Raw genomic sequence first — 27,325 nt, 5'->3', positions numbered from 1 at the left:
ATTTGCATAGTTTTATATACATTTGTATGGAAAGTCGAATCCAAATTAGACAAAAAACCAAAACCAACCCGGTTACAAATCGATTTAAGAAACCGAAGTTCAGCAGTTCAACATTTGGTTGTTTCCTAATGGCTCCATACCGGTTTAAAAAACCGATCCAAACCGAAATGAACCTGATAAATCCAAACCGGTACCAACCCGAACCCAAACCGCACCGAAGCTGACACCGGACCGAAACCGATAAATCCTTAATGGGTCAGTTTCGGTCAGTTCCAAAGTCACACCAAAACCGGTGGAACCTGACCGAAACAGCACCAACCCGGACCGTTGACACCCCTACTCAATGGGCTATAAAAAGATGAGATTTTTTTCCTATAGATAGTATGGAAGTTAAAAACAAAAAACCAAGTACCATATTGTCTTCACTCTTCACTTTTACTAATAGGTTTAAAAAAAAAAAAAAATAATAATAATAAAATTCCTATTTTACCCTTAAAAAACGGATACGCGTTTAAAACGGATTCTTTTGCCGTTTCCGTTTTTTTCCGGATTATATAATAGCATACGGGAAAACGCTTTTTAAACGGTAAAAAAATAGGAACGCGTTTTAAATAGTGGTCACCGCCTGAAGGTGGTATTGCACAGAATTGTACGAGATCGGAATTGCAGACGATTTCAACCCTCTTATTCAGGTGACTGAGTATGTCGTGTGTAAGAGGAGGTGGGCCAGGTTGCCCTTGGCTCTACTAGGGCCCAACAGGCCGAGCAGCAGCGCTTTGCAGATGACAGAAAATAAATAAATAAATAAATAAATAAATACCACCCTCACCCTCACCATCACCATCACTCTTACTTGGTTTCCGGACTCCAGAATCGTCATCTGTGTCTTCGATAAATGAAATAGAGCTTAAGGTGAGTAATTGGTCATCACTCTGTTCTTTGTTTTGGAGTACCAATGTGGGTGAAGGATTTCATAGTGTTTCAGAGCGGTTTCAGGGTCTCAAAAGTGATAACTGCTAAGCTAGGGTTTTGTAATTCGAGCGAAGGTTAGGAGTAATGGGGGAGTAATAGGATGGGAGTACTTTTCTTGGTTAGGGTTTGATGGGTGTCGTCTTAGTAACTGCTGTTCATTGAAGAAATGTCAATTCAACTAGTATAATTCGAATTATCTGTTTTTCTTTAATCTCGGTTGAAATTACTGTCTTTTATTGTGATCATGGTCTTCTGATTCTTCGTTTTCATTTTTTCCCATCTGGGGAAAATCATCAGTATCAAGCTCTTCTGGGGTTTATCGGATTCATTTCTCATTCATAGAGAAATCTCCAAATGGTATGTTCATGCTTCGGCGTTCTTTTTCATTTATTTATTTTTAATGGGTACATGCACATCTCAACGCCATGAAACCTTTAAATTTGTTGCAGGCTATGTATATCCGTGTTAAGCGTGATAAGACAACCTACTTTCTGCAGTGTGATCCAACTGAAACAATTCTAGACATTAAGCAGAAATTGCAGACACTTATTGATCAACCGGTAAATGATCAACGTTTAATCCTGGTGACAACAAATGAAGTATTGGATGACTCAAAGACGTTGGCAGATCAGAAGGTACTAATGCGTTGCATTTTTTTTCTCTTGTTCTTTCTGTGAACGTTCTAATCTTTGTATATTAACGCAATTATAGACATTGCTTACTGTGAAAATATTTCCTTGTAGTTGTAGAGAATGGCTGAACCTAAAATGTTTGTTTATTCGACAGTGCTACTTAGGAATTTCTCCATCTTTTTACAGGTTGAAAATGATGCTGTTGTGGCCCTCACCTTGAGAAAAGGTTTTATTTCTTACCTTTTCATTTCCATTTCTTCCCGCCACCCTTTTCTTATCATGTATTTTTGTATAAATATATAATGAATCATGTCATTGAATAAGTGTTCTCTTATGTACTTTTACAATAATAGACATTCATACTTATGAGCTTGGTTCTTCAGGTTTGTCAATCATCAAATGATTATTCTAATTTCTGTCTTTTAGTCCTTGAACCTTTATAACGTATAAAATGGGCTTTGATTTCATAAGATATGCTATCCTCAAAGCCATAATTCGCAACACCTTCATACTGTTTATTCCACATGGTACGATTTATTTTTTAAAATACTATAAGCTGCTAAAGTTTGTGATAGGAGTGTGCGTGTAAGAGATTTAACACTCGTGAGAATACTATATAATATTTGGAGAGCTATAAGCTGCGTGAGGTTGTATGTTTTAGCAGCGATATGCTTACACAGTTTCATGTCATGCATGTTATTTCAAAAAGTTTCTGGTTATTCTTGTAGAAAGGAATTGTGGTGTGGTTGAGAGCTATAGACATCTTTAATTGCAGTTACACCAAGTGCGGTCTATTTTTGAAGTCTGGACAGATGTATGTTCCATACTTTTATTGAATATGGAAAAGATCTATGGTATTTAAAAGATGCTGAATGGAAGATCCCTGTCTATGCTTAGAAGTGGGGTTATTTCTTAATGACTGGATTTAGGTGTTGAAGGAGTTCTGTGATAGAAGTTGGGAAGACTTTGGTTATTAAAAAAGATTAAACTTTGGAAATACAGGTTGAGCTATGCGCTGTATATCCCTCTTCTCCATCCCCCTCCCTTCTTAACTCTATAGAAGGATTGATACACTGATGTCCAGCAGTTGAATTGCCTATTCAAATAGTCTTCAACAGATCAATAAATTTCAGAATAGAATGGTTACTGGAATTGATTGGAAATAAAAGAAAAATAAAAGATAGGTAGAGGGATAGATTTGGATTGAGCTTCTCACTCTCTCCTAGGCCTATCAACCACTCATAGGCATCTCACCCTCTCAAGGAATCTTTCCCCTTACTGCATCTCACAGCATTCGTGGCTATCTGATTACATATTATAAGTAAATGTATGTGGCTGGACAGAATAGGCAACAATTTGGAAGAAGAAGAAGAAGAAAAAAAAAAGAATTAGCTAACAAACAAGGAGACCTAACATTAGAAACTATTGGATTACTAATAAACCTCGACGCAAGAAACTGTAATTCCCTAAATTACAGGATGATTGCGAGCTGTCATAACCCCCAAAGGCTTCTCCACGCAGTAGCCATGCCCACCAAAATCTGAATAATATCTTCTCTTAGTCAGGCTATACGATGGCTAATCTTTGGAGAAGTCGATACTGGAAATCTCTTCAAATAAGGCTGGTCGATATGGAAAATTACTTCCTGAAAAGAAAACCGATTGACGTATTATGTCAGTAGAATTTTGGCTTGACAAGCTGGACAATATCCTCTTCAAGTCTGAAGATATGCCGTCTCCAAATATTCTCAAATCTGAAGCTAATCTTCCACAAAATATGCTGGATGTTAGATTTCCTTGACATGAATTAATCTGGATAATTAATCATCCAATTAAGCTAGCCGATAACTATTTTTTTGTGGAGTGTTCGATGGCTAATGAGCTAGAATCAAACTGGATTAAGTCCAAGGTATGACCAAGTATGGACCAATTTTAAAGGCTAACCGATGGACATGTCCTGGATCAATTCCCCTCCACTTAGAAAAAAACTTGATCTCAAGTTTTGAGAAGGCTCGGAATAATTTTTTTTTTTTTTTTTTTTTTTTTGCACATTCTTCAAACCAAAGTAGAATTCTGATAGTTCCTTGATGCTAGGAACGGAATCTTGTAGTCGAGGTTCTCATTCTCTGAAAAATTCTGGCAGCACGATGAATTCCACATGATCAAATGTGATATTGGATCTGTATTGGACCACTATTTCCACATAGTCTTCTTCCCCTTGCATCCTTGACCTCTGACCTCTTCAACGGTAGCTTCAACAATAGGAACATCAAGGGGTCTTCTTCCCTTGCATCCTTGACCTCTGACCTCTTCAACGGTAGTTTCAACAATAGGAACATCAAGGGCTGGTTCTTCTGCGGTGACACATGATTCTGAAATTGATTCTATGGGAACCTTGACTTCAGATTCTTTTGTCTTGATAAGAGATTTCATCTCTACTCGTAGTGGTGCTCCAAGTGCTATTAAGGATTCTGGGATGCCAACACGTCGTTGCATTTCAGCCATTCGCGCCATTTGCTTATTGAGTTTGCTCAACATCTCGAGTACTTGTTGCATTGAGGCCTGATTTATAGCTCTGTTACCAAATAATGTAGAGGCTATTTCAACAAAAAACAAACTCTATAGGAGGATCAATACCATAGTTATTAAAGAGCTAAGCGATCCAAGGCGTTCGAGGGCCAGCGAAGCACTTAGGTGACAAGGTGTCCTAGGCGCTTGAGTATTTTTAATGTATTTTCATAATATTTGTGATATAGATAGAGCTGCCAAGAGGAGAGCTCGAGCTGACCAGTCAAAACTAGATCATGATCCAGCTCTGCCCTGCATCTGGCCCTGGTTCAACCCAACAAATCAGGCCAGGTGGCATGCTGATCTGGCCTTCCTATGGCCCCATCGATCTCAGCAAGTTGGCCTCCAGTTCTGTCCTCAAAAGAAGCTTCTAGAAGATCCTCCAGTTGTCCTTTATTGTTGAAGAAAGATGCCTCAAAGGGAGGAGTGCAGCAGCCATCGAATTGCAGCTTCAAGGGAGGAGACCAGCTGCCATCGAGTTGCCCAAGTAGATTAGGATTAGTTTCCTTTTTTGTTGCTGTTTCCTTTTGTCTTGTTGACAAATCAGTTTCCTAGTTGATTGCTTAGTTTCCTTTTATTTGTCTCTTGTTAGACAGAGTAGATAGATAGTTTTCTAGTTAATTTCTATTTGTTGGAAGTTTCCTTTTTTAACATTGAACTTTGTAATGAATTTTAAAAGCCTATAAAGAGGCCATCGATGGTAATGAAAGACAAGTTGAATTAAGTATATTTGAGTTTTAACTCTTTGTCTGAGAAAGTTGTTATTTAAGAGGGTGAGATGCCTAAAATAGAGGGGCGAGATACCCAACCCAAACACTTCTCCTTCCAACCCTCCATTGATTTTCTTTTTTCCCCGTTTGTTTTCTGTTATTAGTTAGACCATTGAAAGATTGTTAAGGTTGTTACAAGACACAACCACTTAAGTGTTGCTGCTGTTGCTGACTCAGAGGACCAGCCAAAAGTCTACAGGTAGGGTCTTTCAAGACAGGTCATCGAGCCTCTTATGTCCATAACCCCTGATCTGTTACAGCACCTAATTCAGGGTTTTGTTCAGCTACTAATTTGGGGTTTCATTCAGCTACCCAAAGGGGTCATTCGACCAAGAGAAGAGTTCCAGCAGAGGTTTTTAGGTTGTTACAACCAATTATTGGTGCAGTTCAGGAGTTTCCTATTTTTGGGTACAGACCAAGGCACATCAGATCTTCCAACCTAAAGGCCATTAAGGCTGAGATTTTGAGGATAAACCAGGTCCTCTCCAAAGGATATTCGACCAGTACAGGTTGGCCAACAGAAGCTTCTTTCATCTGTTCTTGAAGATCACACAAGTTTCCTAATTTAGAGATCTGAAATCAAGAAATTCCTGATCTCCCAATTCAACCAGCAGAACGTGGAGATATTGTGGGATTTTATTCCTCCCCATGGGACATGCAATCAACCAGAGTTGGAGCTCCATCAAAGCTCCCTACATCCAATCGCAGGTCTCCCTCCATTCTGCCCTAGTTTGGGTTTTGGTTCCAAATCTGATTTCCAGATTTTGTGGTTATTGTGCTTAGTTTAATTTGAGCTTTGGGGAACATCATTGGGGGTTATTGATCTCTTAATACCCTACCATTTATTTGTTATCATATCAATCGTAAAATGTCTAGAAAGACTTTAGAAGCCTTATAAACGAAGTTTTTACTCTTGTTCCTCTTGGTTGTAATAAAATATAATTTTAATAGAATAAAATAAGATAAACAAATATTTTATTAAAGAAAGGGGGACTGGGGATTGTCGTTGCATTCTGTCACAAATTCTAACCAAAGAAAAGGGGAGGGGGGGTTGAGGGAATTAATATATAAAATAAGATAAATGAATCATATTAAAGAATGGGGGAGTTGATGGCATTCTCAATGTTGATGGATTCTAGAAGCGGGGACTGGAGGGCCAGGTAGTGGACCAAATATCACTCTTCCTCCCGTAAACGTGCTCTATGCACAAAGTTGAAAGAATCGCAACTCTGCGGCTGCCTGTTTTTGACGAGGCTGCGACAATGTTGAAGGGAGTGGTAGCGGTGTTGAAACTTAAATAGGTACACTGCCTCCTCTATCTTCTTCTTTTTTTTTTTTTTTTTTCTCTTTTATGGTAGTGATGATGGCGTGGCACTGGCCTCTGCATCTTCTCTTCGTCAGTGGCAATTGTTGTGGCTGCCACGGCTACTGCTTCTTCAATCTTCTTATTCTTCCTCCTTCCATCTTCATCTTCTACATATTAAGATGCTGCTACTGCTGCTATGGCACTGGTGGTAGCAGCGCAGCTGCAGTGTTTCTGTTGTTGTTTCCTTCTTGTTGGGGGTGGGGGAATCGAGTCGCAGGGGTGAGCATGTGCTGCCGAAACCAAAGCGCCTTGGGCAATAAGGCGACAGCTTGCCTTGGCTTAGATTTTCTGCCTGGATGCCTAAGTGGCACTTAGGCGACACTTTGAAAACTATGATCGATACACTGATGTCTAGCAGTTAAATCACCTCTTCAAACAGTCTTCAACAGATCAGGAAATTTCAGAATACAAAGCTTACTGGAATTGATTGGAAATAAAAGAAAAAAATAGAAGATAGGTATAAAGATAGATTTGGATTGAGCCTCTCACTCTCTCCTGGGCCTCTTACCCACTCATAGGCATCTCAGCCCTCAAGGAATCTCTCCCCTCACTGCATCTCACAACATTCATGGCTATCAAACATGAATTCTCTCTTTTCTAAATCGTTGCCTATTCTGTCCATCCACCCTTTACTCACGATATTTAATCTATGGAAGCGGCCTTCTCAAGGAAAATCACAATGGCGAACCTTTTGGGGAAGGATTCCTCTATGAACGGGATGAAAGACCCGGCACAAAGGGATTCCTCAGTTTGGGGATATTTCCATTGATGTCTGTACTCCTTCAACCTGTCAAGTAATCAATGTAGATTTGTTGATTATTACATTCGATTAGAAAGTCTTGCTTAGGGTGAACATGCAACTAAACTAAAGGAATATCGTGCATAATAACAGGGTTTGCTTCCTGGCAGCTACCGGTTCTTCGCTTAGTAGAGCTACCGGCTGCCGGACGACAACCGCTTCTTGTTCTTGCGCAGCCGCTTCTTTGATATTCTTATTCAAAAGAATCCTAGACTAAAGAAGAAGCTCCTGAATCAGCGCCTGGCTCTACACTTTGCAGGTGCTAGCCAGGGAAAAATTGATATTCAACGGGAAGCCCTTGAGGGTTTGACAGCGCCTCTGACCCATGAGAGGCCCAAAACTCTTGATAGAATGCCTGGAAATGCCCTGGCTAAATTGGTCTCAACCTGTCAGTCTAAAAAAAGTGGCATACTCAAATTGGAAAAGGGGAGCAGGTCGGTTATAGCAATCTAAAATTTTTTTACAAAGTAAATCCAATCCCAACTAATTAGTTTGAAAACAAGGAGACTTAACAGTAGAAAATCTTTTATTGCTATTAAACCCCTATGCAAGATACTACGATTCCTTAAATTATAGGAGGATTGCTAGCTGTCATAACCCTCCAAAGCCTTCTCCACGCAATGGCCATGGGCCCCGCCAAAATCTGATGAATATCTTCTCTTAGACAGGCTGTACAACGTCTAATCTTTGGCAGAGAAGTCAATTCTAGGCATCTCTCTTCAAATAAGGTTGGTCGGTATGGCAAATCACTTCCTAAAAAGAAAGCTGGTTGATCCTAATGTAGGGGAAGCTAGGCTGCAAGAGAACAACACTAACACTCCTACAGAAAATCAGGATTGCAGTGAACTAACACAGAACATAGGGACAGAATACAGAATTAATTACTGTTAATCAAAATAGAATTAATAACTGTAAATCAAACCATTAGATGGGGCTGATGTTACACTCGGAGGAAGGTTCTCGTATGGTGATTGTACTCTATTGCATACTGGAAAACTCAAAAACATATTGGAATATTGAGGCATAGGAGCATTCAGTTGATGAAGCATCCAAAACAATGACTGATGATACCCGTTAATGGCCTGTGACAATGATAGATGACTGTTGATCCTTCGCTGGTCAGAATAGCAACTTAAAGAGAAAAGGATCGGAAGAACAAGGATAGGAAAGGGAAATAGGGTCTCCCAGCCACTGCCTCACTGTACCTTCCTCTCAAAGGAATTGTCTCTCACAGCAAAGAAACTTAGCTTTCTCTCTTTTCAAACTCTAAATTTGTGGGGACTGTCAAGGCCCTTTTTTTTTATTAATAAACTTTCAAAATCCCCCTCTTGCGTGGAGAAAAAATTGCTACAAAAATATCATCTATAAAATTTAGAAGACCTAAATTACCTTCTAATTCTAGTTACAGAAAATATAAACTGATTAATCTCAAAATAGAAACAGATATCTAGGAAAAATCTTCCAAGTCTTCTTTAAAAGAGACCCACGCAAGCCAGTGACCTCTTCCATAAAAATAACCTCCACTCAGTTCTCAGAATGGGTCCCCACCAAATCTGAAAAACCTCTGACAGTTCTTTTCATGCAAGCTGTCAAATATCTTCTTTAAAATACTGCTGGTCTGGCAGAACAAAGCTGGACGAGTGGGCTTCATTATAACCAACACCTGAGCCACAGCTGAAGCAAGAACAGTACCGCGACCACCATTCATGTGAACAATAACACGTGAACAGTGTCACATAAACAGTAACATGTGAACTTTTCTCCTCCTTGAGCTGCATCAGATCCCTATTATGTAGACAATATTGCCTTGTGATGGACGAATATCCTCTTCTAATCTGGAAATATGCTGGCCCAAAATCTATTCAAAATCTGCTGATAATCTTTCACAAATTATGCTGGACGTTAGTTGTCCTTGACAGCATTGATTTGGATAATTAATCCTTCAATTAAGCTAGCTGATAACTAATTATGTGGGGAGAATTCAACGGCTAAAAGGCCAGAATTTAACTGGATTATTAAGCCAAAATATGGGCCAAGTCCAAGTATGGAGCAATTTAAAGCCCACTTATGGACATGTGCTGCATCACTTTTTCTGGGCTCAATTCCTTCCTGTATCCCTCTTGTATACTTATTTTTCTTTTTTAAATTATTGTAAAACAAAGTCATTGTTATTGATGTAAGACTAGATCACATAGGACCTAATCCCAAGCAGGATCTGAAAATCTGGGCTGAATAGAGGAGATTTCGATTACTCACAAACTACAACTCAGATAGAGCTGAATTTTGGATCAAATGGAGATCCTATATAAGGGAATTTGAACTTAACAAGAAAGCTGAGACAAGCACATTGATGACCAGGCTAATGAATGCAAGGTATGATGGAAATGGGAGTGTTAGAGAATACATTTTGGGCGTAGCTACTAATGCTAGTAAGCTTAAAGATCTTGGAATACAGGAGTATGTTGTTCACGTTGCACTGAATACCGTCCCTTGTCAGTATAAGGTTATCCAGACTATCTACATTGCACTGAAGGAGAGATATGCCGGTTGCATGAAAAAGGAAGCTTTTAGTGATTCTTCAAGAACTAGGGTTGGAAGCATTGGATGATCCTCAAATTTGGATCAAGTAGTCCTCCTAAGGTCCTCAACAAACCCTCAAAATTCTGCAGCAATCAAAGATTTGGTTTGGTAGAGACGCACTTGAACTTTCTTCCTTGGAAAACCTTGTAACTGAAAATTGATAAGCTGTATGTATGTCTTCTGATCAGCAATCTTAGAGGGCTTCAATCTCACTTTAAATAGTAGTTAAAGATGAAAAAATAGAAGAAGGAAGAAAGGAAGAAAGAAGAGGGGGGGTAGGGGAACGGCAGATCTCAGATCGCACCATGTATGTGAAGCAGCCTTCAGTTCTAGTCTACATGTTAAACCTTTCGAAACTAAAACTATTGGGCATACCATAGTGAAGGACAAGAGACATTTTGAATGTGTCTTCTTTTAGTTATCAAGGCGTTGCCATGGCACCACCTTGGTGTGGTTTGCCTGGGGCCTAAGCAACTGCCTCCTTATGGCATTGCATGTCGTCTTCTATTTTGGCACTTATTTATCCCAAATGGCATTTAAGATATTATTCATAAATAAGCAAATACCCCTATTTGACTCGAATAAAAATAGTTTAAAGATCAAATTCCAAAAGGATAAAAAATCAACCCCCCAATCCAAGAACAAAAACTGGATTTTTGGTTGTAGGGGAGATTCTCACCTTTCAAATACTAGGATTTTTCTCAATTCTGAAAATTTTCATAAATCTTATCATGGTAAACATTGTTAAAGACCAAAAGTCCGGTAAATTAATCTTTTGTTCTGATATCCATAAAATTATTTTCATTTAGGAGATTTTAACAGCATTTGCACACTTTAAAGTAAGTTTGACCGGAACACAAATTTGTCATTACAACTCATATTTAAGTAATCTTGGACTTGTTGGAAAGCAGGTTTTGTGCTATACCTAATAAAAAAAAAGTCTTATGTATTTTAAAATCATTTGATCAGTCAAACTTATTAGAGAATGAGAACTTTCTTTAAATGTTGATTTTTGATGACTTGATGTGACGTAGTTTTGATTTTTGATGACTTGATGTGGCTTAATGACTTTTGAGTTTATTTACTTTGTTGATTTGTTTTTCTTATGAATATGTTGTATTGGTAGGATTATTGAATATGTGGTATTGTTATGGTTATTTAATATTTATTTATTATATAGGTAAAATCGTATAATATTTAATATGCTATTTGTGCCAAATAAAATGGTTATATAAAAAAAGAACACTAGAATACTTTGTTCACCAAGTAATTGTCAAGGCAGTTCTCAAACACGTTGGTCACCTTGCTGCCTTGATAACTATATTAGTTTTAACTTATCATGGTGATTGGAAAAGATTGGGAGATTATTTAAGGTTTGGGAAAAAGTAGCCTGAAAGGTAGCATAGCCCCTGTGCCTAGACACTAGGGGGTGAAATGACTGCTCTGCCCCTCACGAAAGGCAAGAATCATGCCCATGTTGATGCTTCCATCATGCTCCTATTGGCCCCATGTGGCGTAGGGACCATGTTGCCTTTCAGGGAATTGATGTAAGACTAGATCACAAAGGACCTAATCCTAGGCAGGATCTGAAAAATCTAGTTGAATAGTGAGAAATATGAGATCTTACAAACCGTGGCTTAGATGAAGCTGAAACTTGGAGCAGATGAAGGTCCTATATGGGTCAACAAATCCTCAAAAGATGAGACAATTCCGATGGTTGAATTGAGAGTTATGTTGTTGACATGGATTAGGAAACTTTTGACCACTCTTTAGAAATTAGGGTTCTTAGCTTCAGATGATCCTCAAAATTGGAATGAAGATCCCTTGTAACTTGTTAGGTATCATTTAAAAGATAAGTTTGAACTATTGGCTGGTTTGGGAGATATGGAAGAAATCGATTGGAGGTTAAAACCCTGACATTAGCTGCTTCAATTTGATCTTTGGATGAGGCTTCTGAACTTCAAACAAGCTTGTAATGATATGTAATACCCCACTCCCTAGTTATATGTTAGTAGTAATATAAAGTAACATATAGGATCAGCTTTAAGCCCTAATCTGTTTGCGCTTTCATGGATGATTTAACTAGAAACATTCAAGATGAGGTTTCGTGGAGTATGCTTTTTGTCGATGATATTGTTCTGGTGGATGAGATAGTAGCAAGGATTAGCGATAAGTTGGATGTGGAGATCTACCTTGTAATCAAGTGGTCTTAAGATAAGTAGAATGAAGATGGAGTATATAGTGTGCAAATTTAAGTTGCACAAGGACGGAACGAAGTGGTGAAAATTGGAGAGAGAGAGAGAGAGAGAGAGAGAGAGAGAGAGAGAGAGAGAGAGATTTTAGATATTTGGGGCATAGTTCTAAATCTTGGAAAAGTTTCGATGGTTTCGAGTCTTTCGATTAAGGTTGAAACTTGGTCGAAACCCAAGATTTAGAACCATGATCTAGGGTCAACTATAAACAAGGAAGGTGAGAGGATGATGTTTGTCACAGAATTAAAGTAGGATGGATGAGGTGGAGAGATGCAGCTAGAGTGTTGTGTGACCGACGTATTGCTCTAAAGCTTAAAGGAAAATTATACGGGACAATTGTAAGACCGGCTATGTTGTATGAAGCGGAATGTTGGGCAGTCAAGAAGCATAATATAGATAAGCTTATTGTAGCAAAAATGAGGATATTGAGATAAATATGTGGCAAATCTAGGAGAGATAGAGTAAGGAATGACCAGGTTAGAGCTGATTTGGGAGTTGCCCCGATTTAGGACAAGCTCGGGAATGTTGTTTGAAGTGGTACGACCATGTTCAATGGAGGCCTTGGGATGCTCCAGTAAGGAGGGGTGATCGAATTCAGATGGAATGAGCTAAACGAGCTAGGGGCAGACCTAAAGTGACCATATTAGAAGTAGCAAGGAAAGACATGCAGAGTCTAGGTCTTGACTCTAGTATGACCTCAAGTAGAGCTGTTTGGAGGGAAAAGATCCATGTAGCTGACCCATTTTAGGTGGGATGTTCCTGAGGTGTTGCTTTGCTTCTTTATTTTTACCTTTTTTATTTTACCCTGTCACGGATCCATGTATTTGACCCCATTTAGTTGGGGAAAGACCGAGTTGTGTTATACCGGTACCTTGTACATAAGATACATGTTGGTAGATATGGAAGGATACTTAAAACCTTGGTGTGTGTTTGTTTTCATCTAATACTTTTTTCTTTATTTCATGTTGATGGTTAAAGTGATGCAGATTTTAATGTTGAGAAAAGCGAGCAAAAGGATTGACACAGGTTGAGCTAGGGAAGTTTGGTTAGTTGTTAGGAATTGTAAAATTGTTGTGTTTATTTCCATTCCTCATCATTTTCTTCTTCTAATTGAAAAAGAGACGCAGGGGAGAGAAGAAGAATGACCAGTAGCTTTGTTAGACATTCAGGAAGGTGGGTGGGGAAAAGTATAGTGAAACTCTTGTTGAAGTTACTCAATTGCCCTGAAATTTCCTGTTCCTTTTGTAAAGGGAAAATTGGAATAAAAAATGAAGATTGTCCTCTTAATAATATGGTAGAAAATCTGTGTAGATGTTGTTTTGCAATTCCATTCTGTTTTTAAACCCTGATACGCATGAAGCTGATAAACTTGGGGATGTCTGTATGGTGCCAACCTCTTAGTCTTGTAGTAGTTCTCCATGGTCCATTTTGTTTTTGATTTCTATGGTCGTTATGTCTTTGCATTAGTAGCATAGAGATAAAGGATGAAGTCCTATGGTGTATGTATGTTTAGTGGTGATATAGTTTTGACTAGTAAGATTGGGGGTAACCTAATTGGAATAATGGAATTTCTAAATATCAGTAATTTTTTCTTATTGTTTATTTAATTTTAAGATAAGTTGGACCAAAACGGAATAAATGGAATGCAATTTCAAAAAAAAAAAAAAAAAAACAACAACAAGAAGAAGAAGAAGAAGAAGAAGAAGCAAAATAATAGAGACGAAAGGGCGATTGAGATTGACATTCAGAAGACATCTCATGGTGTCTAGTTTTGCTATTTCATGTTTTAATTATTGAGAAGAGGGAGATATTGGAGAATATGAATATAGAATTAGAACAGGACGAATGGAGTTGAGAGGAGCTTGTGTTGTGTTGTGTGATAAATAAAACCAAGGGCTAATTATTATAAGGCGTTTATTTTTATGATGCTAAATGCGGGCAAAATATGTATAAAAGGACTGTGTCGGAGGTGAGGATGTTGAGATGTATGAGTGGCAAGGCAGTGATGGATAGAATTAGAAGTGTAAACATTTGAGGGAATTTAGATGTTGCATTAATAGATGATAAGATGAGGAATAATCTAAATTCTTGTCTTTCTATCATGGAATCCCTTCCTTGTAGTTAGGTCAAAAAGGAACCTTTGGATCTAACACAACAATGGTTGCATCATGAATATTGATTATTCCAATTATTGATTTGCCTCTTTCTTTCATCAAAAGGTAGAATGAGATGATTGTGCCTATGTATAATGAAGATTACAGAATGCACCAGTAACTAGTGGTATGGTGCAAGAGTAAAGTGGTAAGCAGAAGATACATGGTTTGAAGTTTTGAGGAAGCAAACGAGGGCTGACCAGGTTTAAAACCCCGGGATTGGGATCGGATTGCGTCAGAATTGGCATATTCCGAGCATATAAGGTTTTCCCAGGATTGGCCCAAGCCGGACCTAGGAGAATCGGGATCGGCTGATTCCAACTGATCCGATCTGATTCTTAAAACCCTGGTGCTGACCTAACTGCTGATATGCTTCATTATCCTACCTCATTAGCCTAACCGCTGATATGGCTCATTATCCTCTCTCTCTCTCTCTCTCTCTCTCTCTCTCTCTCTCTCTCTCTCAATAAATTGGGCCTCTTTTGTTTCAGTGGGGGTGATAAATTGGCAGATGAAGTAGATATCTTCCTCCCCACACCCCCGCTACACACAATTATTAGCTTATTGAAATTCAGAATATAAACTTTTCTCGTCTTTGTTGTTGCTTTGCAAACTTATTTTGTTCTTTACTTTTTCCTCTTGTCAACAGATGACGATGATGAGTTTGAGGATGTCAACATTGTCAGGCCAGATGATTTCTACCAATCCCGTGAAGCTGATGGTGGTTCAAATTGGTAAATCAGAGCTTCACCTGGAATGGTGGTAGCATTACAGAGATTTGTCATATCTGACTTTTGATCGGAGGTGATCATCACATGATTGTGGGTGCCCATCCGCTTCTGCTGTCCATACTGTTCTCCACCCATGAAAATTTGTGACATTCAGAGCATACATAATGTTTGGAATACAACCTTCTTGTCAAAATGTTGATTTAGAGTTGCAAGTCTGATGTTTTGCACCAATTTCTCTTTTGAGTAGCATATGGTTTGCCTGTTCTAGAATTCGCTACATGACCTTTGTATCTGATCAATAATGCCATCAGTATTGTGGGGTTTCACATCTGGTTTGGCTGATGACTGAAGGCCATGTCCAGATCAATGTTTGATTATAGGGTCCGATTTATGATTCATGCTACCGTTATTAGGCTTCTTGTGGCTACTAGGCTTGCATAGAAGAGCTTGGTCTTCGATCCAAAAGGTCCAGGGAAGATGGGGCAAAAGTTTGGGGTACCTTATTTAGACAACACAGCTGATGAGACCATGCACATGTTATTGACTAGTGTAACTGAGAAGCTGACAGACTGGTCGAACTGGGTTTAACTGGACTGGGTGTTTTTTCTCTTCAGTCTCCCCTCAAACCTGGTAGGGCTCGGTAATGGTCAATTTGTAGAGTTTTAAAAGGTTCTGTTAACTCTGGTTTTCAAACGTTAGCTAGAAACTTCCTTCTTCCTAGCAAATCATAGCTTGTCCTTGCCCCCCTGTACCGGCACCAACTCAACTAGGAAAAAGGAAAAATGAATAAATGATCTATGGAAGAATTAGCAGAAGAAGAAATAGACATGAATGAGAAACAAAAAAAAAAAAAAAAAAAAACTTCTGGAAGTTGAGGGTTTGGGTTTTGATTCAACGAGTGTAGAATTCAAATGAATTGAAATGTAGAAACAAGAGCAGCGGAAATAAATTACAGAGTAGTACTCTTTTAATACCTTTGATTGTAGCTATTTGAACAGGCAGAGATGAACACAATTCCAACAGCAGCAGGAGCAGGAGGAAGAGAGACTTTTGAACCACCCAACACATCCATTGCGTGATGCTTTGGGGCTAATTTCGGGGACTGGGATTGCAAGACAGTGGGAATGCAAAGATCAATGAAGTCAAAGTCCTTTGGACCGATGACCTAGGAACGATCCATGGAGGTCTCTCTATCCTCCCTTTGCTTGAACTGTACTTTTCTGAGTTGGAATCCCTGAGCCTATGTTTGGTTGCAAGTGAAATTGAAGGGAAAAGAAAAGGAAGTGAATTTTCAAACCTAAGAATTGAACTTCTGTATTCATTAGTTAATATGATTGTATAAACTATTTAAAGTTTGTTATGGAGGGAGAAGAATCTGAGAGGCAAAACGGTGGGTTTTTGTATGGTTGTTCGATTTCAATCTTGCTTGAAGCGGCGGCCTGAGTGTGGAAGAAGAAGGCCCTCACATCAATGAGACCAGCTTTTGGCATGGAACCCGGATTGGATCAAAGAAAATGGTGTATAAAGAGATGAACTCCTCCCATGTCTGCTGCTATGTTTGGAACCATGTCTGCTGCCATGTTTGGAAGTATTGAGGTGTTGGCTTACATCTTGAAACATGGTAGTAACGATTGTTTTGCTACCCTTCAGGCCTTCACCATGCTGCTGCTGGTTGTTCTGCTTCGTCGCCTGGGGAGGAAAACTCCGGTTTCTGGATATGATGTCTAGAGGCAATTAAAAAAGACTTTTTCTTTGGGCACCCAAGCATTTTTAAATATTTCTTTTCTCTTCTAGATTCTTTTTTCTTTTCTTCCTTTGGCTATCAAACACAGCTTGAGAAAATTCAACCTGCTTAATGGATGTGGGGATTTCTAATCAAGTTAAGTACCCAAGGGAATGAACGGGTTGGTTGAGAGGGTGATGTTCCGGATGTCTCTGAAGAGACGAGAGAGGATTCTCTGAGTAAGTGGGTTAATGAGCATACCAAAGAGGTGCAACAAAATGATATAATACATTGGAAGATAGCAAAGATTTCATGTAACAAGTAGAGAGATAAATACAAAAGGTACTAGCATACCCCATTTAGTGGTTCGAAGAACTATTTTGAGGCTTCCCTCAAAATAAATACAGGTAGAAATGTGGCAACCCGTGTCTATGTTGCCAAGCTAAACAACAAATCCCAATTAATTTTGGCAATCTAGTCTAGGACGTGGAAGCTTCCTACTACTGTATGCATAGAAAGCATTCCTCATGGAGTTACAACTACACCATCGGTGAAGGAAAAGTACAACTATCTAGGATCATAAATACTTTGCCCCTTTATTATATGAGGTCAATAATGCGCCCACTGTTCCGCAATACCTTCTGCACACGATCCGATCCCTCGATCAAGGGAGAGAAACAGCGGCTGAAGAAAACCACATCTATTTTAATCTTATATTCAATGTTTGAGAGCAGCCATTTAGAAGAAGAGGGAATAAAAGTTCCTGTGAAAGTAAATGGATGTGTAAAAATATGATCAAAGTGGGGGTTTACCAACATCGCCCGGAGTAGATATTTCGGAAAAAAATCGTCTGTAATTCTGATCTCGTACAATTCCGTGAAATACCACCTTCAGGGGGTAACACGTGTATTGATACCAATGCAATGGTCCAGATCTGATTTAAATGCCTCTTCACTGATTTAATGTTTTATTAGTTACACCAGATCTGGACTATTGTATTGGTATCAATACACGTGTTACCGCTCGAAGGTGGTATTGCACGGAATTGTACAAGATCGGAATTGCAGACGATTTCAACCCAGATATTTCACATCTGGTGAATGTTGGAAGATAGGAACAACAATTGCTCTTAAGATTGAAAAGCATAAATTTCAAAAACTCTACCAAACAATATCCATAATTTATACCACATGTATCTTCGGCACAAACTGAATATTCTGTACACTTGTATTAATCCTCTAGTATCTGTGCTTCACAAGTACTCTGCTGTAATATATGTTTGATGTAGAAGATTCACGCCGCAAGAAGCTTTTGGATGTCTTTCTGCAACCATTAAAATTCAAGAGAGATGAGTGAAAGCAATAACATAATTCCTGAAAAGAACACGCAATCTAAGTACCAAAAGCCCAATTTGTACAAGTACATCACAGCACAATATCTTTGACCAAATGGTACATGCTCAAACATAAAGAAAAACTGATTACATGTCTTTGGCTTAAACCAAGTGATTAAAAAGGAGCTCCCTTTGCCAATATGTGCCCTTGAGATCATATGTACATTTAAGTGGATTATCTGGAATGTTTAATGTAGAGAGAACCTTTGCATACCATTTTCACAGGAAAGGGAAAAGCATCTAGTGGTATTTTGGTCAACAGAACCTGAAAATCAGTATTTACACCCCAAACAAAACATCAAAAAAGTTCCAGTGCATTCTCCTTCCCTTTGAAAGCGGGGACGCAAAGGGAACCAGCATCATGCATTCTAAATACCCCGAACTCCATGGGTACACTAAAACTCATGGGATACTAGAAGAGTTCTACTTCATCTCGAACTACTACCTTGATCAAAGGGGACTTTGAAAATTGATATGTTGTATAGATTCAACATGAATATTAGTTTGCCTGAATGTTACTCTTCCATGGATCAATTCAGGTTCATCATTGAGGTCTCAGCTTTGATGAAACCACACAAACCTGGTTGGAAGTTCTTACTTTGCAGACTGATATGCCTGTCTTCTTATGACAATCTAATGGATAACTCAATTATCTAAAATATATATTTAGACAAAAACAAAAACGCTAGTAAAAGAAACAACGAAAACCCACAAAAAGGTCCACACCAAACGTTTGGCCAAGGTCTTCACAATGCTAGCTGCCGACCTTATGTACCAACCCTTCTCCTTTTATCTGAGCTTGGGACCAGCAGCATGAAAGCACTGGTGGAGTATTGAAGGAAATCTTAATGATAACATAAGTGGCTAAGTACTAGAATTTATAACATTTTTCTGCGGGTTTTGGGGAGGGCGTAAAATGTCAACTCTATGAGAACTTATATTCTACTCATCAGTGAACATTTCTATACTCCTGCTGGCCATTTTGAATACACATCCTGTCCCATGTTTTCCACTCAAGTATGCTGAGCTTTTTTTTTTTTCTTTTTTCACACAACACCCAAATTTTGAATAAAGAATTCTGGGAAATCCTTAAGCCCCCCCCCCCCCTCTCTCCTCTCTTAAAAATCCCCTCCTTCAGAAGAGTTGGTTCATCAGAACCACCGCTGGTCAAAATTGGTTGATGCTATTAATCATTGATTAATTCACTTCTCTAATCACCCCTTCAAAACTCACAACTATGATACAGAGACAAATTATTTTAGTGTTGCTTGGGAACTTAAACATCCTTTTTATACTTCATGTACAGTGTAGTTATCCTTCAAGGTATATCCTAAAAGTTAACAATTGGAGCTCTATTGTGCACTCCCCTTCCCAGGGAAATAGAACCTAAGCTGCAGATAATGGTATTCTTTTTCACCACAGAATGGTAAACATCAAAGCATCTTCAGCTTCGTTGGTAATTTACTTCTCCTATTCAACCACAAACATAAGCGAAGTGATGTATTTTGGCTCCACTTCATTACCTCATTTAGACACCATGGCCAAGTGATATATAGTATTTGAATCTCCAAGCTAGTTGGATTCTACATTATAATCCATCTTATTTATGAACAGTGCTACTAATGCAGTAGCATATGCTTGGTTGGACCGCCATGGCCCAATCTGGAAGCCCACACCAAAGGAAACCAAGTCCAGACCTGGATTTAGGTCAAGTAAGCATATTTAGGAAAATTAATCTTTTATTATGGAGATGAATGTTGAGCAGTGAAGAAAACAACATATAGATAAACCTAGTGTAGCAGAAATGAGAACGTTGAGATGGATGAGCGGTAAAACTAGAAAGGATAAGATAAGGAATGAACAAATCAGAGCTAATTTAGGCGTTGCTCCGATACATGATAAGTTGCAAGAAAGTCGTTTGAGATGACATGGACATGTACAATGGAGGCCTTTGAATGCTCCAGTACAGGGTGATCTGATTTAGATTAAAGGAGCTAGAAGAGCCAGGATTAGGCGTAATATGACTCTAGAAGAAGATGCGAGGAAAGACATGCATGGCTTAGGACTAGTAACAAGTATGACTTTGAATAGAGCTGATTGAGTTTAATTCACTTTGGCAGGCCCATAGCAACCTAAATTAGGGTTTTGGAACCCAAGGTTGCATTATCTACTTTTCTGTACATATTGTAATGGTGTCAAATAACTTCATAAATACATTCAACCAGTCCTATACTGTCAGGTGATATTTTTTACATGAAAAAAATCCAAGATTTCAGGAGGCAGATAGGGATCAAGAACTTAAAAAAATCTGTAAGGTGGAATCAGGGATGAAGCAAACATACCTCAATCTGGAAGGGTGATGTCGTTGGAGGATATCTTTCCACAACCTTACCATTTTTGTCTACCAAAAACTTCTCAAAGTTCCACTTGATCAGGTCACCCAGAAAACCTCCTGCACTTGACTTCAGGAACTGATAGACAGGGGCTGTACTTGGCCCGTTCACATCAACCTAGTAAACAGCAAGTCTTAGCCCTGATATATAATCTATACATGGCTGTGCATTTGCTCGAACTTGTGCTTCGTGTGTGTGTGTTTTGGATGGGTTGGGGGGGGGGGGTAGAGGGCTATTGATAAACCTTATCAAAAATTGGGAATTCTGCTTTAAATCTTGTACACGCAAACTGCTTGATTTCGGTATTTGAACCAGGCTCTTGACCCCCAAACTGATTGCATGGAAAAGCCAGAATCTCAACTCCTTCCATAAACAACAGTTAAGATGTCAAACATTAAGTGAATAGTAAAAATAGAAATTAGAATACAATGTGATTTTAAAGAAAGGACCACAAAAAATAAGTTTGTAAGATGCATGTATGTACGACCATTAAATCATATGCAATACTTATTTCTAATCCTCTTAAATAGATCGCTCTTATTGCTAAAGATACTTTCAAATTAGCTGGATTACAAATTATAAATTTATAATACGTGGCAAATTGTATATAACCACCACAAATGTTTATTAATTTCATCTCCTACATTTGGTTAGCTAGCATGTTGGATCTACTGATACTAACTCTTTAATTAGTTTCATCTCCTACATCCACTGATCCTAACTAAAGGTCTATTGACACAAAAATCATTTACTAACATTCCTATGGGTGGATGAAAATCCTTAAAATCCTACAGAATGGAAAGTTCTGATGAAGCCAAAACTGTTGGTTGATGAGGCTCATTTGCCACATCAGCAAACAGTTCTGAAGGTTCATGGACGGGAGTTGTAACCTCCCATAACTCCCCTGATGTTGGGAAGTTATAAAGAATGCTTTGTGTCAGAGAAGCCATGGTCTTAGCTGTAGTTTTGCAGAACGTACCATTGATTACTACATTTTGATTGAGAGACAGAGAGAAGGCCATGACTTGTTAACTGAGGTCATTCCTCAAGATGAAAAAAATGTCAGATGTCAGAATCATCTACATCAACCATAAGCATCCTGCAAGTCCTCCAATAAAACTTGAGGCATCAGCTGGTTCAAAAGGGTGTAAGTCATATGGCTTTTTTGGAGCAGAAGAAAGGAATATAAACAGGACAAAGATTGGAATGGAGTAGAGGCATTTAACCATTATGATCATATTGGTGAGAAAGCCAAACTTTGTAGGAAAATGACATAAATCTTTGGCCTAAGTACAGAACAACACAACAAATCTTTGGCCTAAGTACAGAACAACACAACATAATATGCTAAAACCACCAATTGAGACAATGATGGAAGAGAGGTCATAGCATGCAGTCTCAAGTTTCAAACAGTTCTAACTCACCTTGAGTTTTGTACTTCTCATAGAGGTGGGAGAGTTCCATGTAATTCGATGTTGTCAGACCGCTGAGATTAAAAAACAAAGCCCTTTGGTAAGAAAAGAGATAAGTTTATTAATGTAGACATAAAAAAATATTATTAAGAGGTGAGATTAGATCTACCAAAGTAAGCTCATTACAAGTCAAAAAGGAACAGTCAGCGGTCAATTTGAGCTCAGTAAAAATGGAGTACTCTTTCGGCACACAATAACCCACCCCTCAAAACCCCCACCATTCCACCCCCCCCCCCCCCCCAAAAAAAAAAAAAAAATCCCCAATGGAAGGGTTACCATTTTGAAGCCACATTGACAATCAAGAGAACCTTTCCCTTGAATTTGCTGAGAGAAACATCCTTCCCATCAATATCCTGCATCAAAGCGCATCATCTTTAATGGGAATTAACCACGTACACACATGATTCTTTACTGGAAATTCTTTTCCCAATCTATATTAGAAAACAAAATGTTAAAGGAAACAGAGTCCTCACTAAGGAGCTAGGAAGGATCCTAGCATATTACTCTGGGACGACAGCATGATTTCTAATTAAAATTAATTTCCAAATAAATAAATTCAATCTTAATTCTTATAGCTGCACATTGTTTCCTCACTTAAATCAAAATTTTGGAGTTCATTTTCGTGACCTGATCTCCTAACCAATGAATGTGCACAATTTCATTTCTTCAATTACAACTTAGAAAGAAGAGATTTTTCCAATCCACTTCAACCCGAATAAATCATGCCCATAATAAGCAATAACAGAAAAATTCATACCTTGACAGTGAAATCATGGATACTCTTTTCCGTTGCTGCTCTTGCGTAAACAATACCTGCTGTCCTCTGCGACTTCAAGATGGCATCAGGAAACTGCAAAGATTGCAAGAAGAAGCCATGATTTACAAAGGAAGACTTAAGCCCCAAGGGGTTTTTCAGAGAGAAGTTAAGGAAAGTCATGGTTGGAGAAGAGGTCCATGAAGGGCTTATTTTGGTTTGAAATGAATTCCGTGAAGATGCCATAGCAGAGATGAGGTTAGAGAATCCCAAAGAAGCCATTCTGTTCTTGATTAGGAGATTTGCAGTGAATCAGTTCTGCAAGAATTATTAGGGTTTTGAACCTCTGATGAGTGGAAGTTACGTATCCACGTGGCCTCCTCAGTTACTGCGAGACGACCTGAGAGCTAAGAAATGATGGTCTTTGCTTTGTTTCTCCTAACTATCTCTCTCTCTCTAATTGGCCAATTCGAAAGATTTTTTATCCGATTTTTAAACTGTACTATGGGTCTACTTTTTTTTTTTTTCGGTAGATTGTACTATGGGTTTACACAAAAACCCAAATAGAGGGTTGTCAGCCATTGTGCTACACACCATATCGCGTGACAGAGATCCTAATCCTGATATTAACATCAACTTATTTTTATTTGCATTTAAAAAAAAAAAAATAAATGAAAATAAATTGCATCCATGTACTAAACTTTCGGGGAAATGCATTCATTATATCAGGAAATTTTGGAAGGAACATTCAAGAAAAGTTGGATAAAAAACAAATAGCTGCATAAGGAATTTAAAATCATTATTTTATTGTTCTTTTTTTTATTTATATTTTAATAATTTAAAAGGCAAGAAAAGATTTACAAGTTAATGTAGGATCATGGCATTAGATTGTAGTACAATGAAAAGGAAAGGAATGTAAAATCAAAGAGGCAATGAGATTATATCGTCAAGCTTTATCACTCTTTTTTTTTTTTTTGACAGAAAATAATTTATTCTGAGTATTAGGAAAAAAACTCATGGTTACCAAACATTGATCTATATCTATTACAGACAGTGCTCTCATTGTCAAGAAGTCAATTATATTGTTTAACTCTCTTAAAACAAAAGAAAAGATGCAACGCTCATAAGAGGATTGCAAATGATGTATGTCTTCCAAGATGGGATTGATTATCAAAGAGGCTAAGGAGATTCCATGATTCAGGTAAATCACTACATCTGTGTCATAAGTTTCCATCATAATATAAGTAAGATCTTCAGAACTAGCCTCCAATAATAAAACCGAGTGAATTGTCTTAGGTCCCCCCCCCCCCCCCCCCCCCCCCCCCAACGCACCAACTGAAGCTACCTATAAAATAGTTGGATCGAAGATAGACTTCAATGATAATCATGACAATAAAGACTATACTTCCATTTATTGAATGAGACAAAAGACTTGCCTCACAAATTATTTTGAAAAAGTTTGAAGGTGAAGGCTCCAACTGGCATAGAATGGCAACATATGATTGAGTTTGATCTCTTGAAAGAACTTGAAATGATAAGGAGTTAGTCTGATAAAATTCATTGTAATGATGATCCACTCTTTGTATAACCTCTAGAGCCATACAAGTCCTTTTTCTTTTTCTTTTTTTTAACTGAAAATCATTCCGTGCAAACCATAATTGTATAAACAAAAGTACAATGAGATTATCTCCTTGCTAATACCCTTGCCCATGAAACAAAAAATTTCAAGCCATCAAGCCATTAATGGAGATGATATCATTGTTCCCTTGAGTTTTGTGAGATAATTTGCAGCCAAGCCAAACTGAACATGCAAAAAGACAAGTCAATAAAATTTAAACTTTTAATTCTTGCACATTACCACACCTGGCACAATGGGAACAGCTGGCATGTGATGCCTAAATGATTTGTTGATTATGTATGCAACCTAAAGGTCGAAGGTTCAAGGTTCGTTTTCATTCATATGTAGAACCTACACAATACTGGTTATATGCATACATATATGTTCAACAATCAACCAATCAAAACAATTGATGAGCACATTACAAGTCTTATTCTTTCACCTCACACACTTAACCAATGCCAAGACCAAGAGCATACGAGAACAATCTCGTAAGTCCCTTTACTTCTTTCATCCCATCCTCTTCTCTTTTTGAGCTTGGATCAAGTTTTCGTACGCTATTCTCGTACAATGTCTAATCTACACATGAAATCCATTCAATGTGAAAACCTATTGCAAGAAAATAAAATAAATAAATTCCATCTCCATGGATCAATCACCGAATGAGAATGGTTCTCATGGAAAGACCTGATCCAAGCTCTCTTTTCTACATATCTTCGTAGAAAAATTTCTTGAAATCATCCATGTGGGCCACCTGAAGACGCAGCGCAACGATGAATGATCCATCCCCATCCCGACCAGGAACGATAAAAGACTTTCCATCAAACCCAAGCGAACCAGGGCCCATGTGTATGGGCTTCCCCCATCCAAAATCCGCATCGTAGATCGGTAGGCCCACCCAGCTCGTGACCGCTAGATTAGGATTCCCAAAGAAAACTCCTTGCGTACACCCAACCGTATGAAAAGACGTCCTAAACAGCGTCAGATCTTCTTGACTTTTCAAAAAATCAATGGTGGATCTTACGTACTCATCAGTCATCTTCTCCACTGCTTCTCTGATCTTTCCCGACGCATGACCCAACGGCTTCGCCAGCAACTCACCGGCCAAGCTTGTCGGCGTCGTCGGAAATGTCGCATTCCCGAAATAGCCCTGAGGAAGTGACGGCCGTAACCGGTTCCGACAATCGACGACGATGCGCAATTTGGTCAGCTGCTCGCGTTCATGACCTCGAGCCTTGCATGCACACCTCCACATGTGACCCGCAACCGCTTCATACCGGCTGAAGGCTCGACCGGATTCCTCAATTCGACACTCGTTTGCTTTGTTCTTGAGCTTCTCTACCTGATCTCTCGTCAAATTTAGCATCGCCACTGTCGTCTCCTTTTTTCTCTCCTCACTCGAATCAGAGCAGCCGAGCAGGACTGGAGGTGGTTTAAACTCCACATGGTCGAACCGTGGGGCGGATGGTGGTTCAGTTGAATGTAAAACCGTCCGGTCTAAGAACAAAGTTGTCTCAAGCTTCTCTCCACGAGCCACCTTCGCCCATGTATTGACGAACTGAAGTGCAGTTTGGCCGTCGAGCATGATATGTGAGATGGCAACGCCGACGGCAACGCCACCACATCTGAATCTCGTGAGTTGGATGAGCAGCAATGGAAGTTCATTGATAGGAATGGTGTAATCAACTCGGGGAATCAATTCTCTGATCTCCGGTGTCGGCCTGAAATCGCCGAAATCATCGATAACCGCATCGGTTTCAGCTTCAAAGAGCTTAGCTCCGGCGTCATTGCACTCGAGCTCTAACCGGCCGCCACCGATCCAATGAAGGCGGCCGGCTAATGGATAGAATTGCACCAGAACTTTGCTTAGAGAATCTCTCAAAGTGTCGGCGGTGGTGGCAATGATGCCGGAGTTTGTTGGTCTGTAAAAGTACACGGTGGGTGCATGGGTTAAGGGCTTAACTTGGTCGGATTCCGATAACCAGATTTTGCCGGAAGGTGTGGGGTGGGCTGGGGTAACTGTGTGAGAACCCTTCAACATCACCATGTCTAGTTATAGCTCTTTGTTTGACGAATTCTCCTTATCATTTATAGAAGGATTGAGACCATGAAGTAAGTTGAGTGTTGAAGTAGTTGAGAGATCTAAGGGATAATAGATCACGTACTCCATGTTTGGATCCGTTGCAAGTAGATCACCTGATCGTAAGAGTGATGATCCAACACCTGTCATATTTCCGGCACAACAAGAAGAGCAGATCAGTTTCTCAATTTCTCATACGAGAACCATTCAAGTACGCTCTTGGTCCACACACATGGAATCCACACAAGAAAAAACCCTGTGGTGGATTTCATGTGTGGATCATATCATACAAGAATATTCTCGTATGAGAATCTGATCTACACTACATTACAAGGGTGAAGAGGGTATATATGAAAAAAAAAAAGGACATGTATTGAATCCTCATATGTACGTGAGTAGATCCAAATTTACTTACTCCCATGTGTGGGATCGACAAATGTTTTACGAGTTTGGGTCCCATCCTCACTTGGGGATGTGTGGGGATGGATCTTAGAGCTTTCATGCGGTGTGGGAACCACCCGGACACGAAATATGAAATAACTAAAAAATTATTTATCTTTAGTTCTTTACGTCTAAAATCTAAATCCCTTGGAATTGAAAAGTAAAATAAGACTTAAAATTTAAAAAATCATTAAATAAGAAATTTAAGTAACTAATTTATACAACCATGGTGGTTAATGATTATTAAACTTAAAAAATTGGTCATCGAACACTTAATAAATCAGGGTTAGGTATGACCAAATCAGGGGCCAAAGTTAGGGTAAGAAATCAGGGTAAACCATAGACATCAACTCTTACCTGCCCTAACCCTAACTCAGAGCCAAAAATTTTTAGGGCCGAGCAAACCATTAAGATCAGAATTTTAGGGCCTACCCCTATATGGGCTTAGGGCGGGCCAAGGGTGGATTCGGGCCACCAAGGCCAAACTTGCACGCCTAGCTATTATTGCATATGTGATTCAATAGGGGTGTCAATGGGCCAGGTTGGGCTGGGTTTTTTAAAACCCAGCCCAACCCTTAGGTCTCTCAACTCAACCCAAGCCTAGCCCAATCCTAGGTCGGGCTGGGATA

General features: G+C 39.0%; 3 protein-coding genes across 5 annotated transcripts; 1 reads left to right on the top strand and 2 right to left on the bottom strand.

Annotated features, from left to right (window-relative positions):
- The first annotated feature begins 753 nt into the window (after positions 1-753).
- On the top strand, positions 754-15,150 carry LOC122083630. The gene is made up of 5 exons (XM_042651498.1): positions 754-912; positions 1,270-1,329; positions 1,422-1,607; positions 1,791-1,830; positions 14,741-15,150. Exons 2-5 carry the CDS (start codon positions 1,327-1,329, stop codon positions 14,827-14,829), a joined length of 318 nt encoding a protein of 105 aa, XP_042507432.1. The 5' UTR covers positions 754-912; positions 1,270-1,326; the 3' UTR covers positions 14,830-15,150.
- A 1,664-nt stretch (positions 15,151-16,814) lies between these two features.
- Positions 16,815-22,996, bottom strand: LOC122083629 (probable phospholipid hydroperoxide glutathione peroxidase). 3 transcript variants are annotated; one of them, XR_006141688.1, is made up of 7 exons: positions 22,561-22,996; positions 22,080-22,156; positions 21,756-21,817; positions 20,576-20,694; positions 20,281-20,448; positions 17,733-17,868; positions 16,815-17,308 (listed from the first exon to the last, which is right to left on the bottom strand). XR_006141688.1 is itself a non-coding variant. In XM_042651497.1 (6 exons), the coding sequence occupies exons 1-6, from the start codon at positions 22,837-22,839 to the stop codon at positions 17,839-17,841; spliced, it is 735 nt and encodes a 244-aa protein (XP_042507431.1). In that variant the 5' UTR covers positions 22,840-22,996; the 3' UTR covers positions 17,675-17,838. The 3 variants fall into 3 exon arrangements, 1 of the variants encoding a protein (XP_042507431.1); XR_006141689.1 differs by having other exon boundaries at positions 16,815-17,229; XM_042651497.1 differs by lacking the exon at positions 16,815-17,308 and having other exon boundaries at positions 17,675-17,868.
- A 1,487-nt stretch (positions 22,997-24,483) lies between these two features.
- Positions 24,484-26,223, bottom strand: LOC122083628 (spermidine hydroxycinnamoyl transferase-like). Its single transcript, XM_042651496.1, has one exon. It carries the CDS (start codon positions 26,220-26,222, stop codon positions 24,882-24,884), a length of 1,341 nt encoding a protein of 446 aa, XP_042507430.1. The 5' UTR covers position 26,223; the 3' UTR covers positions 24,484-24,881.
- Between the last annotated feature and the right edge of the window lie 1,102 nt (positions 26,224-27,325).

This window comes from Macadamia integrifolia, chromosome 7 (assembly GCF_013358625.1).
Source record: "Macadamia integrifolia cultivar HAES 741 chromosome 7, SCU_Mint_v3, whole genome shotgun sequence".
Taxonomy (NCBI): domain Eukaryota; kingdom Viridiplantae; phylum Streptophyta; class Magnoliopsida; order Proteales; family Proteaceae; genus Macadamia; species Macadamia integrifolia.
This window is presented reverse-complemented; position numbering and strand designations above follow the sequence as displayed.